This window comes from Rhynchophorus ferrugineus, unplaced genomic scaffold, assembly GCF_030347505.1.
Source record: "Rhynchophorus ferrugineus isolate W39M unplaced genomic scaffold, kcgeb_rfMv2 rfM4, whole genome shotgun sequence".
Taxonomy (NCBI): Eukaryota; Metazoa; Arthropoda; class Insecta; order Coleoptera; family Curculionidae; genus Rhynchophorus; species Rhynchophorus ferrugineus.
The window spans coordinates 51492428-51509785 of record NW_027472583.1 but is presented as its reverse complement, the minus strand read 5'-3'; the positions used below and the strand labels follow the sequence as shown (position 1 = coordinate 51509785).

The following is a 17358-nucleotide window of genomic DNA, read 5'->3' as shown; positions in this document are numbered from 1 at the left end:
ATATTGAATTGTCAGGTTGAGAGTTTTGTTGCTTTGTTTTTAAATCAGGCTATCCTATTCAATTGAGTGATTTTTACGAGTGAGTGATCAGCAATTAGGGACCTTGATGTTTCCATTGTTCGTTCAGTAATTCAGTAGAAACCTGAGAATGTTATATCCCAGATAGGATTAGTTATATGGCATTTGTCTTTATTGAAACTATTTTGTTGTTTATAAAGCTTAAAAACGTGTCTATATTTTCTCTCAAAATGTCCTTGTCAAGTTGGCTAAAGATCGAGTTTAACATTATCTGAGCAGTCGATAGTGGTACACTTTTTTTGATTTTGAAAACAATCGATGTTTCGTATGCTGGAAATGGGGCTTATTTCGTCCAAAATTCAAATAAAACTCAGGAAATAAAATGAGATGATGATGAACAATTGTTATGCTGTTTACAGATGTTCCATCTTACTGGAATTATCGAGATATGGTTTGCATGTACTCTTAAAATTCTTTAATTTTGAAAAGTATTTATTGGGAAAAATTGGTACAATATATATTAATCATAATATTTTCCATCACTTTTTATAATTTGTTCTTATATTTTTGGCAAGATGGAAATAGGATGTTCAATTAGTGTACTAGGTAAGTACATTAGGTGTAGCAGAAATTTATGTTCAAGCTGCAGCAGTGTTTCTTCTACAAGTCTTAAAATGTGTGGTCGTGCATTGTGATACCAGATTTTGACTACTAGCTATTGCTAGTCTTTTTTGCAATAATTCTTTAGTTGTTTTCGGTAGATATTAGTAACACAGTAACAGTAGCAATATCTTTAGTTGCTTGTAATACATTATATATTGCTGATCCCACTGTATGCATAGGAAGACTTTATGATTATGAATATGCTTCGGTATCGATGCAGGTGGTTATACTGCACTAACTCTAACTAACTTTTTGAAATTGGGATTGTTCCAGTACATCCACTTTACACCGCGATACAGAACATTTTCATTTTTGCTCCCCAAGAAGCGAAATCTCGTCTGGGCATCATCGTAATAGTTGCTAATCCCAAATTTCTAAATGTGTTTGATGGACTTCGACAGCAGATTTCTTTAAACCAAACAACCAAAGTTATAATAACTGTTAAAAATAAAATTTTTAGTGTTCCATGTTTAGCGCCTGTATACACTGAATAATTCAAAAATATTAAATGAAAAACTGATATTTTATGTAGATATATATTAAATCCTCGAGTTTATCACATGGAAGTTAGGTTGTTTAACAGTTACATCACATTTACATCTCGTAGATATCTTATATTTTAGCTGTAAATATCTGCAAGTTTTGTACGATTCGACATCTCGTAGGTATTTTATATTTTAGGTCTAAATATCTGCAAGATTTTGAAGAAAAATTAGGTACACAAGAAAAGAGAAACAAAAAACTGTTCATTATTTGACAATAGACCGGAAGTGTGTGAAGTTTTTTGAAAACTAAGACTAAGAATAAGATCCATTAAGAGTTGAAAGATTCATTAAAATGTTGTTTACTAAATAGCTGTAGTTAACTAGCCAATACCCACGAGGAACACTGTGCTCATCATCTTAATGTCAAAGACCCAGGAGGATAAAGACTTATTGTAATATTTATGAATATAGTTAGAACATATTACGTCATTTTAATTTGTATATGGAGAATAAAATACTTAAAATAATTATCTGTGGTTTCATTTAAATAAACATTTGTAAGTATGTACCTGAATAGTAATTGATCTGTTTGTGTTGGTCTTTGAATGCGAATAAAGAGCATAACAAATAAAATACTTATAGATTATCGCCTATCGTAAAATCAATAAATATAAGACCGAATTTGTATCGATCAAATTCATTGTTCAATATCAAGATGTTAAAATACGGTGTAATTCTAGCGTGTATTTTATCTATGTAAGTAAACTTGATAGAATTTCTAGATAAATTGTGTTATATTATTTGATAACATGGTAGGTTCAATAAGTTTTGTCGCTCGATTATTAAAATACCATTTTTAATATAAGTTACATTAAAAATACGTATTATTAATTTTTTTGTTATAAACTTTAAATAATCATTACAGCTGTTCTTATCCCATTACAATCTGATCTGTTGTGTAGATCAGTAAGCAACTTTGATCTAACATAAATTAATACATGATATCTAAACTAAGTGTATTTACTTAATAAGTATTCCTGTATTCTAGTAACTTAACTACAGTAAAGTTAATAGGAATAACAGACTAACCTGTACCTGTAAAATACTTTGCTTTGCACTAGCACCATATAATTAACTTATGAGACTTCCGGCTCTTGGGATATCTCGTTTGGCCCATACTATCACTTTAAAGGTCGTGATTAATATATCTATAGTATTACTTAACTTAAAGTTTGAACTTCAGCAGACTTTTTTCAATGATCATTTAATTTATAGGTCTTATAATCCTTGAATTGAGGGAAAATTACTGATATATTTACTGATTTTGCTTGAGAAATACTATTTTGTTGTTTATTTTTATATTAGTGGTCCATTTTTGAGTGTATGGGGTACGAATGTTTCGCGAATTTTTACATATAGCTACTTTATGATATATAAAAGAACTGTAGTCAGTTTCTCTAAAGTTACAATTACAATTGTATTACAGCATCACAAAACTTATACTAAGATAGTAATCTTGACTGATTTCTTGCCCTTAACTCGACATTGGAGTCGAAGTACTTAGCTAAGATTACACCTGAATTTCTTGAGTAGATTAAAAAATGTACTCGTTATTGGATATTTAGATATATATAATAATATAATATCAGTATATATATATATATATATATCAGTATATATATATATATATATATATATAATGGTATATATAATAAGCTTTTGCTTTACCAACAAGCCTCGAAACTAGTGTGGAGTTATGGTGTTCAACTCTGGCGTTGTACTAGCCAAAGCAATAGTTGATGCTCCATGGTACCTTTGTAATGACAATGGGCAAAAGTACCTGGAGGTAGAAACTGTCGATAATATTATCAAGGACTAAGCCCTAAGACATGGACACATCAATGCTAAGGTTTTCCAACTCCTAGATAATGATGGCTTAGTCAGATCATTAAAGAAGGTAAAACCATTTGATCTAGTTTAGTGAAGTTATTAGTAAATCTCAGTGCATACTTAAAATAATGACATGGTTATTAAGCTTAAAGTAACTATCGTAGAATAGGTACTTTAGAATTTTAAAACAGTAGCAAAACAGGATGAAATAAAGAGCTTATTAGTGTTAATTTTCTAGATTGTTATAGTGCATAATAATCAAAAATTCCTTGGCTTGGTTATGAGGGTTCCTTGGGGTTGTCACTAAGTTTTCCCCATAGTAACAAAATAATGCATATAATCATTTTAATACTTTTATATTAAATTCAGTATTAATATGACATTTTAAAACCTGAATCATCCATCAAAATATTGCTTACACTTTTTAATAAGGTGTATATATATATGCCTTGTCCTAAATATTCCCTTATCGGTTAATTAATAATAAAAAAAAGATGTTTGCATACTTGTAATATATATATATATATATATATATATATATATATATATATATATTTTAATTGAATTGTAATTGTAATATTCTTTAGATCTCTTGGGGCAAAGACGTTTCCCGAGAACTTCTTATTCGGTGCTGCTGGAGCTTCCTATCAAATCGAAGGAGGATGGGACGAAGATGGTAAAGGCCTCAGCATGTGGGACGTGTATGCCCACACCCCCGGGAATATTAAAAACGGTGATACCGGTGACATAGCCTGCGACTCCTATCACAAATATAAAGAGGATGTTGCTCTATTGAAACAATTGGGATTAAATGTTTACAGGTATGAGAAATACATATTAAATGTATTCAATTATATACAAATATATACATATGCTCTTGCATGTATTGTGAACATTTTCTCTCTTTAAATCACTTTTATTGGGAAAGAAATGGTACAATATATATCAATTAAAATATTTTCCACCATTTTTTACAACTGTTTCCCATTTTCTTCACAACATATATGCCATTAAACCATCACAATTATGTAACAATCCATTCATCGATGCATTTTCGGACTTCATTATTTAGAAACCTCGTGCTAGTCAAGTCATGCTGCATCGATCTGAACAAGTTCACAGGATGCGATGAAATTTCCCATTCGACTTGCAACACTATATATACTTCACAACTTCTGGTCAAGCATTGTTATGCCGGAAGATGACGTTTCTTCTGCTATTGGTGGTCTTTTGTAAGAATTTGTCAATAAATTTGTTCAAATGACATCGGTGGACATTTTATAGTAGATGGACAATAACAGCCTGATTCGATTTTGACAGTTCGCAATACGCTTGTCGATCTTATCATGTGCACAGCAACGTTTTATGGTCATGAATATTCCGCTTCGGGGCGATCTTGATCGCTTTCCTGGACAAACTTGATACTTTCATAGTAGATGCACTTTTCATCGCTAGTTTTAATTCAGTTCATTTTCATCGCACTAAATGAATTGAAGCAGATGATTCATCAACTTCGAGAAAGCCTTCTCTAAGGTCTTTGATAGTTTTCGTTTAATAAATCTATCAATTTATGATATTCGAACCATTTAAATCATCTTTTGTCATTGACGCCAAAATCAACACTTCTAAATCGTTGAAACCAAAACCGACAAGTCAGATATTTTTTTCATTATTATTTAATTATTCCATTGTTACTAGTCGTTTCCGACTAACCTACATTTGTCTTTATGATAACTTAAATCTAGGTATATAACTAGGAGACACATACACATATTTACTTTTGTTAATATTTATTTTCCAAGCTTGTGTCCAATTACTTATATTGTCACCTGCCTGTTATATTTTCGTGTGGCTTCTTCACTATTGTCTCCGCCAGCTATAATAGCATCTATCATCAGCAAATGTAGCCATCGTAATATTCTCCATTTGAGCTATATCACAAGTGTAGTGCTGAGAAAGCATTAGCCCCAGTACACTTCCTTTTGGTACGCCTGCCTTAGCTTCTTTTATTGTAGAGTAAGTTTCTTGTTTAACTCTAAACATACTGGCTATAATGTACGATTTTAGTAGTTCTGTGTGTTGTTTTGGTAACATTTTCTCTATTTTATGAGCAGGGCCTTCATGCCAAATCTTATCGAAGGCTTGTGCTACATCTAAGAAAATAACTGGGCATACTGTTTTATTTTCGTAGGCTTTTTCAATAACATCTGTTTTTCTGTGGACCTGGTCAATTGTTGAATGCTTGTTAATAAACCCAAACTGATGTGATAGTATTAGGTTTTTTCTCTTTATAATCAGTTTTATTCATTTCAGGAATTTTTCAAAAACCTTAGATATTACTGGCAGCAGTGATATAGATTGTGCTATAGGGTTTTATTTCGTTTGGTGATTTGTCAGGTCTTGGTATCATTATAATTTCCGCCATCTTCCAAATGGAACATGTTTTAATCGAAACTGCTGCATTGATCAAGGTGGTGAGTTTTACACTTGCCCTTCTTGGTAGTTTTTGCAGTAATTCTACTGTCATTAAATCATAGCCTGATTTCCTGGGATTTCAGCTTCTATATCCGGCAAATTATATTCAATATTAATTTAGTTTGGTTTGAAAATTTTGCCTAGATATTCAGTAAATGCCCCTGCTTTTTGGTGAAGTGAGATATGATAGAGCAGCATCACCATAAGTTTATAACAGTGGTTGAATATATAATTAGTTATATTTTATTATAAATGTTTTTTGAATCAAAATGTTGATATATAAGGAAAGTATGTAACTAAAAATAGACAGTACTTGATAAGTAATAATGTACAATCTATTTTGGATTGAAAACTTTAAATTTCCTTAGAATTTATTCATGTTATATATAGTGATCAATGTGATTAATTTCTTATTCAGATTTTCAATATCTTGGCCAAGGATACTGCCTAATGGAACACCAACACAAATTAATCAAGCTGGCCTTAATTATTATAAAAATCTCATCAAGGTAATACGTCATCTTTAGAGTTCTGATGATCACGTTCATTTTATTTCGCAGGAATTAAAAGCTGCAGATATCGAGCCTTTGGTTACCTTGTATCATTGGGATCTTCCTCTACATCTGTTGGAATTGGGCGGATGGCTGAATCCCAGGTTAGCCGATTATTTTGGGGATTACGCTCGCATTGTGTTTGAGAACTTTGGAGATGATGTCAAGTACTGGATAACTCTGAATGAACCGGGTACGACTTGCACCCAGGGATACGAAGCTGTAACATTACTAATATTTCAGTTATACTCGTATAAGTGGTAAACGTAAATTTTTATAGGGCATTCATGCTCCTGGACTGAATCTTACTGGTGAAGCTGTGTATCAGTGTTCATATGTGAGTTTGTTAGCTCACGCTAAAGCTTACCATATTTACGACACAGAATTTAGAGCAAAACAAGGTGGCAAGGTTACCTTGAATTTGGCTTGCGGTTGGTATTATCCCCAAACAGAAAGTGAAGAAGACGCAGAAGCTGTTAGAAGGTCTCTAGACTTCAACGTAAGTTTTTTATTGATTCTTTGGTATGTTTTTCATTTCCATAAGAAAGTTTTTGTTTTAAAATTTAATAGTAATATATTCTGATCAAAAGAAAACAAGAACAGTTTAATTTTCAAACTTATTTTATAACGAATATTGAGTTGAATTAGAGTGAGGATGAAACCAAAAGATATTGATTATATGATATTACGCCTTACTATTTTTGAATCCGGTGGTGTTAAAATAGTTTTTAATAAACATTATTTTAACATTTTATTGATTTATTACTTGGATTCATTGAATATTATTTTATTTGTGGCTAAATAATTTATTTGTTTTATATTTTATACTTTTATAGTGTACGTATACACGATTGTTATAAAATAATTTGAATAAACTGAAATGGCGAAATTCTATTTTCTATTTGAATGAAAACATAATTAAGAAAACTTTCATTGTTATAGATTATTAGGGCGGTTTAGGCATTTCTAACGTTAGTAACGTAACTTCTGCACTTACCATATATTCGCTTGATAAGTCTTCATTTACATTCTCCTTAGTATATTTTAAATATTTTTTATTAAGGTGATACATTATACGAGGTGTACCGGAAATTCATTACCGGTTTTTCTAAGAGATGTCTCTAGGTTTAAGTATGCCACAGAATATTTTTCATAGAATATTCAAAGTTATTCAAGTTATTTTTTGCGAAAGTAATACCAGCATAGATGTATATCTCTTTGAAAAGGCTAAGTTTTGTGCCTGAAAACGTTCGCTATACTATTCTAAGTTAATCAAGAGAAAAAGCCTCTAAAAATAATCTTTTGGTTGTAAACATTTATGGTGAGTATGCTCTAATCTTAAAAACATGTAGGAAGTGGTTTTGAAAGTTCAAAATTGGTGATTTCGATGTGGAAAAGTTTTTGGATGGATTGGAATGAACGATTCTCAAAATATGGGAAGAAGGGTGCCATATCAATTGCATGACAACCAAATGAACAACCGAAAAAAAGTCATGCTTATCACCTGGTGAAGCCGGCCGATTGACTTCAAAGCCAAATTGTTTTGATCGCAAGAAAATGTGTTTGGTGAGGACATAGTGGCTACGTGTCTTAGGAGTTATTGAAAGGTGATGGAACAGTTAATACTGATCGCTACCAACAACAAATGATCGGTTTGAATCAAGCATTGATCGTAAGACGTCCAGAATTAAATCGAAGACCTGGTAAAATAATTCTTCAGCACGATAACGCGTCGTCTCATAAAGCAAAAGCGGTCAAGGAAGCGTTGAAAGCATTTAGATGGGACAAATTATAGCACCTGCCGTACTCTGCAAACCTTCCCACATCTAACTATCAACTTTTCGCATCAATAGAACCTAGCCTTGCAGAGCAGCACTGCCAATTTCGAAGAAGTTAGAAAATGGTTCGATTAATAGTTTTCGTTCAAAGGACGAAGGGTTTGTTTGGGATGGTACCCATAAAATCCATAAAGCCTGAAATAGCCAGTACATTGAATAAATAAATTTTTTCATTTTCTTTAAAATTATTCAGTTTTTTTTCGAAAAAAGCTTTCTGGTACACCTGATTTTACTATTATACTATATCTCTTCAATAGTACTATTCGCTTTAATTAAATATAATCTATAATCTTGATTGTATTATTGAATTTACATATATCAACTGTATACATTTTTCATATCAGAAAAGAAAACACACAAAAATATTATAATGTTATTGTCTCAATAATTATTTTATTTTGATAACAAGTGAGAACTAATTTAATAGTTTGAATTAGCAATCTCTTCAATAATTAATTGAATAATGTGCGAAAGGAATACTGATTTTCCACAATGTGTGGTAGTTTACAAATAAAAGTATTTGTTATGAAAAATTGGTACTATTTATGTAAATAAAGATATTGTTCATGAGTTTCAATAACTCTATTCCATTTCTAATAGCGATGTCATGTTGCCTATCGTTGATCCATTTTCGCTTTTTATTGGCATTTAAAAACCGTATGTCGGTCAAGCTATGTTACATCGGTCTGAATATCTCTTGTCTTGGTCTTGGTAATCAAAGAGTTGTTTTCATTAATACTTTGCATTTTCACCAATAGATATTGCTGATCGAAATTTATGTAAACATCTAATAATGATTAACTCATTTACTTAGAAATTACTCACAAATTAAATAGTTTTATTTTAACTAATTGCTTCTATCGCTTAATGCTAGAACTTTAGCACTGGTTAAAAACTGGGCTAAAATTTACAAAGCTAAAAATTAACTGGATTCATGCCACAAATAAAGCTTTGTTAAGGCAAAGGTATAGTAAAAGTTTTTTTTTATATTTATTGGCTGGTATTTTGGTCTTTTCTTTATTTATTATCAAGCCATATAGCTCTGTAGTGCGAAATATCTTTTGAAAGATGTGAGAAGATTCAAAATATGTATCATCAGTAAAGATCAGATCGGTTAAGGGATTTGTTTGTATCTTAAATTAATTAGACCGAAGACAATTTTTAAGAAAACATTTTTAGTTGCCCAAAGTGAGGACCAGTGTATACAATCCTAAGCAGAGTTCCTCCATAATATGGTGTACGAAAATCTATTCTACCAACCGCGATTGGTTCTAAATCCCAGCTTTTCTTCTCGGCTTGTCGCTTCATAAACTTTTAAAGTCTCATTGGTATGATTTTCATAAAACATTCCCGACAATTAATAGGAGACGGTAGGAGAGTTTCCTATCACCCTCCTATTCGTGCTCGATCCTCTCGTTTATCTTGGTATGTTTTATTAAGCGATTTTTCTGAAAAATTTTTCTTGGAAAAATAGTAGTAAAATCCAACGCAAAGTGATTTTTCAATTACTTTGATTATTTGCCGACTCTCGATTGTCTTATATAATACTAAGAAGCGGAAAAATATTTTAATATACACTATATAATTTTCAATCACTTGTGTTTATGTTTTACAGTGTGGAATTTATGCCGATCCCATTTTCAAAGGGAACTGGCCTCAATCAATGATTGACAGGATCAGGGAGCGAAGCAAACTGGAGGGATACTCTTTTTCTAGATTACCAGACTTCACCGAACAAGAGAAGAGCCAAATTAATGGAACTGCCGATTATGTTTCATTAAATATGTAAGTTTTTAATCAAACACAAACATTTAACTGTTTAAATATTTGAGAAACGCTAAAGTAATTATATTACAAATCTATAATTCCAATGATTAACTGAGCATATATTTTAATTATTAACTTGGACATAAGTGAATCCGTTAAGGGTTAAAAATCTTCTAAAATCATCAATGTCATTGTTAATGGCGCTATATAACACCTCCCTTTTGAACAAATAACTAAAGGGGTGTATATGGCCATTATACCGTCTGTCAACACCTCAATTGAAAAGTCCTCGGCTTACCATAATAAAACATATTTTATGGCAACATTAATTTTTTTTATTCAACATGATTCCTTTCAAGGGTAATACATTGATTATAGCGGCCCTTCAATTTTTCGATACTATTTTTGTAGCACGATTTATCCTTTACTTTAAAATAGGCCTCAGTTTCGGCGATCACCTCTTTATTCGACAAAAATTTCTTTCCAGTGAGCATCTGAGAACAGGAAATTGTCGCTGGTGGCCAGATCTGGAATATAGAGTGGATGAGGAAGCAATTCGAAGCCTAATTCATGTATTTTTGCCATCGTTTTCACTGACTTGTATCCCGGTGCTTTGTCTTGGTGAAGCAGTACTTTGTTTTTCTTCAAATGCGGTCGTTTTTCGGTGATTTCGTCCTTCAAACGGTCCAATAACGCTATGTAATAGTTGCTGTTGACGTTCCTTCCTTTTTAAAGGTAGTCAATGAAAATTATTCCATTCCCATCCCAAAATACAAAGGCCATAAGCTTGTCAGCCGACTGTTGCGTTTTCCCACGCTTTGGAGCGGGTTCATCGTGTGCAGTCCGCTTGGATGACTGCTGATTGAACTTCGGAGTGAAATGGTGGAGTCATGTTTCACATATCGATGCAAAAACTCGGGTTTATTTTTCTTGATCATCTCCAACCACTGTTCCGAATCATCAACTCGTCGTCGAACAACATTGCACAGAGCTTTCTCATACTCAAGTATTCATGAATGACATGATGTACATGTTCAGTTGATATCTTTAGAGTGTCTACTATTTCATTCAATTTCAATTTATGGTCATTCAAAATCATTTTGTGGATTTTTTAAATGTTTTCATCGATAACAACCTCTTTCGGGAGTTCATTGCGTTCACAGTCTTCGGTGCTCACCACGTCTAAACGTAGCATACCAATCCTTGGTTGTTGATTTTCCTGGGACAATGTCCGGAAACTCGGCATCAAGTTAAGTTTTTGCTTCAACTGTATTTTTCCCCTTCAAAAAGCAATATTTTATCAACACGCGAAATTCTTTTTTATCAATTTCTTTCACAATAACAAAAGTTGCTTCAGTTAAAATGCTATAATTCACAAACTAATGATCCGACAGCTGTCAAATTTGTACACGCACCTTTTGAGGGTTAGGGCCAACTAAAAACATATGGATTTAATTCTAGTAGCGCGATCTATATGTCAGGCCGGGGACTTTTCAATTAACTGTTAGTTGTTGTAGTAAAATTATTGTCTTTGATGATGTTCTGAATATCCATGGTATAATCTGTATGGAATAGTTTTCCAAGTTTTCTTGTCTTCAAATTAATATATTAACTGGCTGAGAAACTGATTTATTGCAATGGTTGGTGGTCTCACACTATAATCTGTGAAACTTGTGCCTTATTAATTATAATAGTTCATAGCTAAAGGAACTTTGAGTACCTCCAACCCGCCTTTGATGACCTTATAACTTGAATAGCGATAATTTTGCTTGAACCCTCGTTGATAAAAAGAAGATTCTAAAAAGAAATATTTAATGCAGTTTTTGAAACTATTGGTTTTCATTGTTTGCAAGCTTTTATTATTAATATTTTGAGTGGTTTAACAAACTGCCTGGTGGGTATTTCTTATGATAACTATTATATACATTACTGGATGCAAAATTACTGGATACATGATATCCTGTCTGAAATAACTTATTCTATATCCTAGTTTAAAGTCTGTATATGTTTATTAATCAAATTGTCGTTAATCACTTCATTAAAGACATATCACGGAACACTGATAAAGGTAAGGCGCACTTTTCTTTGGAACCCTAAATCTCATTGTTGAATTACATATGATCAAATAGGTCTAAGTATTGATTTGCAATTTCTTTTTATCAAATAGTAATTTGAGTTTGCTTCAGATGAGCAAATATATTTGGTATAGATCAGATTTATAATTGCATTATGACTTGTGCATTTTTAGTACTTGTATACTTGTTTATTTATTGTTAAACTATATGGTTCTATAAGGACATACAATTTTTTAATTTAAATTACATTTTTATTAATATTCTCTTTTTATATTTTTCTGAAACCTAGAATAGGGATGCCGAAAAAATATCGATATATCGATTGTTTTTTTCGATACTTCTTGAATAGAAATTAAATGTAATTTTAACGAAGCTTTATAATTGGTACTTAACTTTAAAATGATATATAAATGGAAATGTTATAATGATATACCCCTACACTGAACTACAAGATTGTTTTAACACTTTGTTCAACAACTGCAAATCTTGTAGACGTTCAACGACAGAAATTTAACGACATTGCAGATATATTTTTTAATTCTACCTTTTGAACAATGTTTGTTTTCATTCTTTATTTTACTGTTATATATTAATTATTTACAGGTATACTAGTAGAGTTGTATGGCACATTTCTGATTATCCAATAGGACCTATCCCATCATTAGATCTAGATTTAAGTAAGTAAACGCAACAATTTCAAGAGTTATCTCTCTGTATCTATTTTTGTTATATATGGTGTCGTAAAATTCAGTTTATCACTAGGTGTAGGATCTGGAGTGGATCCCTCATGGCCTGCTAGCGCTTCTTCGTGGTTATTTTCTGATCCTCCAGGAGTTCGGTACCTTCTAAATTATCTTAGAGATACTTATAATCCTTCTGAATTCGTTATTACTGAAAATGGCTGGTCTGATGTGGGAGACTTGGACGATCAAGGACGTATTGCTTACTGGAAGGTAATTTTTCTTATACGGAATATTGTTAGAATTAAGATGTCGTCGTTTTAGGGATATTTGAGTAACATTTTAGATGCAATCGTCGATGATGGCATAAATGTCATTGGATACACTGCTTGGAGCTTATTAGACAATTTTGAATGGGCTGAAGGCTACACGTAAGTAATTAATGTTGTAGTGTAGTGTGATTGGAATTTAGATAATTATTCAATTACATTTTCTAGTCAAAGATTTGGCATGATTCAAGTTGATTTCAATGATCCAAATAGAACCAGAACATTGAAGAGCTCAGCCAAATGGTACTCTGGAGTTGTCAGCACAGGACAAATTGATCCATAAAATATGAGCAAATAAACTAATTAGAATAACCAGGTCTTTATGTTTCCCAATATATAACCTTATCATGATATGTATATGTTCATTATACATACATTTGAACAGGTTCTTTTTACATTTCAGTCTAAGATACGAGTATGTTTATACTTTTATAAAATAATTTTAGTCGAGATTTATGTTGATTTATATGAAAATTATTATAAAAAAGTATTGTATTACTTTATGAACTTATATTTAAAGAGAATATAAGTTAATTAAAGGCTTGTATGACCTAAAACTAAAATATAGTATTTCCTAAAAAAGCCTAATTATATTACTTGAGGATGCCAGATTCCTCAAGCATTATAATTAGTAATAATATATATCTAGGAATTTTTATCGATGGTAGGTTTAACTGGAAACATCTCTATTAGACAAAAAGTAGAGCAGATTAGACTCAAAGTTAAGCAACCAAACTGGTTAGTCTGAAAATATTCTCAACTTTTGGTTTATCAGTCATTCATAAAGCCAATTTGGATTTATAGGGTTGCACTAAGATATTAAACCAAGTAGTAATCCAACGTATCCAAAAGAATGTTCTACTATTAATTACCAATACTTATCGTTACGTAATGAATGTAGAGATACACGATAACCTCGAAATTAAATGGTTACAGGAATATATCCAAGATTTCGCCTTAAGACATGAAATAAGGCTGCTAAATCATAGCTACGTGGAAGCAATATAGCTACTGGACAACACTTGTTTAGTGTTAAGTTTATTCTTAAGTTTATCCCGTACTCTACTTGCTAGTGTATTAGTGTACATATAACGGAGCAGCAGTGGTAATAAATTAATTTGTATATTAAGATTGTACTAAGCATATCTAATGTAAGAAAAAATATAACGTCTAGTTTCAACACAATATTATTAAAAACAATATCATCAAATTAACTCTTTGGGAAATATATTCTGTAAATTTTAGTTCTTGGGTTAGTTTTTATTTTAAAAATTTAAAAACAAAACTACAGATATTTAGAAATTCAAAAATACTCTCAAACGCAGAGATTATCGAATTTTATACTAAACATAATACAATTTGCATCTGTTTAACTTGAGAGTGACGTTTTACCAAACAAAATTATCTATCGATCGTATCAATCTAAAGTAAATATACACATTAACACATTTTTATAAATCCATTGGTACTCTATTATTAGATATATGCAATATTTTTGCCATTGTTAATTACTTAATTAATCATGATTACTGATAAGATATTAAGTGGCATTTAAACTTTATTTTATTTCTCATCTAATTTTCAAATAGTTTAATTATTAATAACTGATTATTGTGGTCAAGGGTTACCATAAGAATTATCAAGCTAACCCTTTAGTTGAATTCATATTTTTTTTTAATGAAAATTTCCAAACCTAATTGAATATTAAGATTCTCCTATACGGTGTGCATTTTGAATATATTAGGTGCATAATTAAATATTTTACGTTGAATACAATGAGACTTCAATAACATGATTGTATAAGTAAGTAATTGCCTCCCAATTTGAGGAAAACAAAGGGCACCTAAAGGCGTGAAATTTGTTTAAAACTTTGAGGAAGAATTTTTAGGTATAAAATATTTGTGTAATATGATTTACAGAATATCTCCAGTAAATTAAAGGATGCCCAAATCAACCAAAGAGTAATATCCGCAAGATCGATGACAAAATATGTTAACAAATATTTTAGGCTCTGGCCGGCGCACTTCCAGCTCTAACTATTACACAATATATTATTCGTCTTTTTTGTTCTAAATAAATCAAACACATATGCGTAATTTTTAGATCAAAATGTGACAACGCTGTACAAGTTATTAAAACTTATTTGATTTTAAGCAGTGTTATTTAAGGTTTTGTGTTTTGGTTATTGTCGTATTGTTAAAACTATTAAAGAATTATGGTAAGTTTGGATAAAAAAAACGATTAAGAATAGTATGTTCATCCAAACATAGATTAATAAAATTTGGTAATAACAAGAATCGTCCGCTCTTTTTGTATACAAGATATTTTGATTCTCTAAATCTAATTCTCCTAATTTGATATCTGGTGAACAAATAAAAGCTAAAAAAAATTGTTTCTGCTTAAGGATTGGTAGTAATTGTTATGGTTCTTGAGACATATTATATCATTTTACTGTAGTTAATTCTAAAGATTATTAAGATTCTTTGCAAATTTTAGTTGTATTAACTTCTGCTTCATTTGATTAGTAAATACGTTTCTTAACAAAGCACTAATCGAATATAGCAGGTAATAATTACGTTAATTTGTATATTAAGAGTTAGAATGAATGTTGCAAAGAATATCAACAATTATAACATGACCACGTAGAATTTTAATTCGTTATTTGTGAGTTGTGAGTTCCCACGTGGAACATTGTACAAGACAAATTGAAATTTGAAATGAAAATAATATCTTAAAATAAAGGTAACTACAGGAAGAAAATTGAAGCTACCTCTTTAGGGATTGTGGAGTGAAATAAATAAGCAAAGGACGTTTACTTAAGAGTAATTTAAATTAGAATATTTAAAAATTTAGGTAAAGAAATTGTTATTTTAATCCATATATATTATAGGTGATAAATATGAATAAAAGATAAGGATTATATAAGTACATAAAGGAGGTCATGAAAATATGCAGCAGTTAAAATGAAACTAACTATATAATATGCATAGATGGAGCACATGGGACAAATAGAACAAATTATGAATCATCAGCAGTAAATTTGTAAATGTTTTAAAGGACTGATAAATATTAATGTGTTTAACATTAATTCAATATGATATGTGACTAACATATATGACAATTTCTCTGTTTTAATATGCAAATATGTATTACTTTACTTTTGTTTTATACTCTGAAGTTGTTACAGTTCTGAAAATCATTTTACTAATACTTCATGATACTTTTTTATAGTGCTCGTAGGAGTAGTATTTTAAACTTTTCAATTATTTGTTAATTATTGAAACATAATTGCAATAGTAAGGTTAGTTCTTGAGATAGTTTGCATATATTTTGATATGTCTTTATATACAAACATTTATTATTCAAATTAATATAATAATTAATATAATAATTAATATATAAATTAATATAATATATCAAAAGCATTTTTTGATATTATTTTGAAAATACTGTGAAAACACATTTTAATAACATTCGACGGATCAATTTTTGCGATCGATCGATTTTTGTAAATCCATTAATTCTGTTTCATTAGATAAATACAATATTTTTGCTATTAGTGATTACTGTCATCAAGCCTTATTGATAAAATAAACATGGGGAATTTTTGGAACTATTTTATTTCTCAACAAATTTTCAAAAGGTTTGATTATCATTTATTAATGATTGATTATTCCGGCCAAGGATTACCATAATAGTTATCAGTCTAATTCTTTACTGGAATTGCTTTTTTTAATGATATTTTTCAAAACTTAAGAAAAAATAAGTTTCTTCTTTTAACGCATACGTTTTGAATATAATAGATGGCAAATAACAAACTTGCGTTAAAACAAAAATTTCAGCAGGTAATATAAATATTGTCATGAAAATTGAAATTGTCTATTATCTCGTCATATTTTTTATTATTTCAATATATTCTTTTATTATTTTGAACTTATTAACATTTTTATGATTACTCGAATTTGATGTCAATTGTATTTTCAACTATTAATGTCAATGTTATTATCAAAGAATGATCTGAAGGACTAACAATATTTGAAGGTAATTAATTGCTAAACTTATTGGACAAAGAAAATGATAACCACCCAAGATTACTGAAAATTACTGAAATTTCGAACCGTTTCAGGGTCCAGTTTTTTGTAGAATATTGTGACTGGCTATGACAAGTGGCTCTGCTGCAACAATCCCAATAGAAAAAGTCGCGGATTAATCCAGGAAACACATCCACCTACACGCAGAAGCCGAATATGGAGTACATCTGGTGAAATCAATAAGGTGTAGTGCTTTACGAGCTGCTAAAACTGAAAGCACTATTACTTGAGTTATCTACCGATGTCAATTGAAGCATTTGTTTATGCTTTTGCATGTATTGTTGCAAAGAAGGGCAGCAGTAGCGAGTAACTCACATAATCCTTTTACATGACAATATTTACTCATTGATACACTGATCACATTGTTGCACTGGTGCATCCCTAAGGAAGCTCTGTCGCGCCCAGCAAACGTTTTAAGATCGGAAAATATTTACTATTCCAAATTATTTTAGTTAGCAGGATATGCAATATTATCTGATAAGTTTGATCATGTAAC

The 17358-nt window shown here is 30.7% G+C and overlaps 1 protein-coding gene across 1 annotated transcript; it reads left to right on the top strand.

Annotated features, from left to right (window-relative positions):
* The first annotated feature begins 1767 nt into the window (after positions 1 to 1767).
* On the top strand, positions 1768 to 13083 carry LOC143196132 (myrosinase 1). The gene is made up of 10 exons (XM_076403747.1): positions 1768 to 1922; positions 3644 to 3877; positions 5950 to 6040; positions 6092 to 6304; positions 6363 to 6581; positions 9536 to 9705; positions 12366 to 12439; positions 12525 to 12715; positions 12767 to 12873; positions 12940 to 13083. The coding sequence occupies exons 1-10, from the start codon at positions 1882 to 1884 to the stop codon at positions 13052 to 13054; spliced, it is 1455 nt and encodes a 484-aa protein (XP_076259862.1). The 5' UTR covers positions 1768 to 1881; the 3' UTR covers positions 13055 to 13083.
* Positions 13084 to 17358: the final 4275 nt, after the last annotated feature.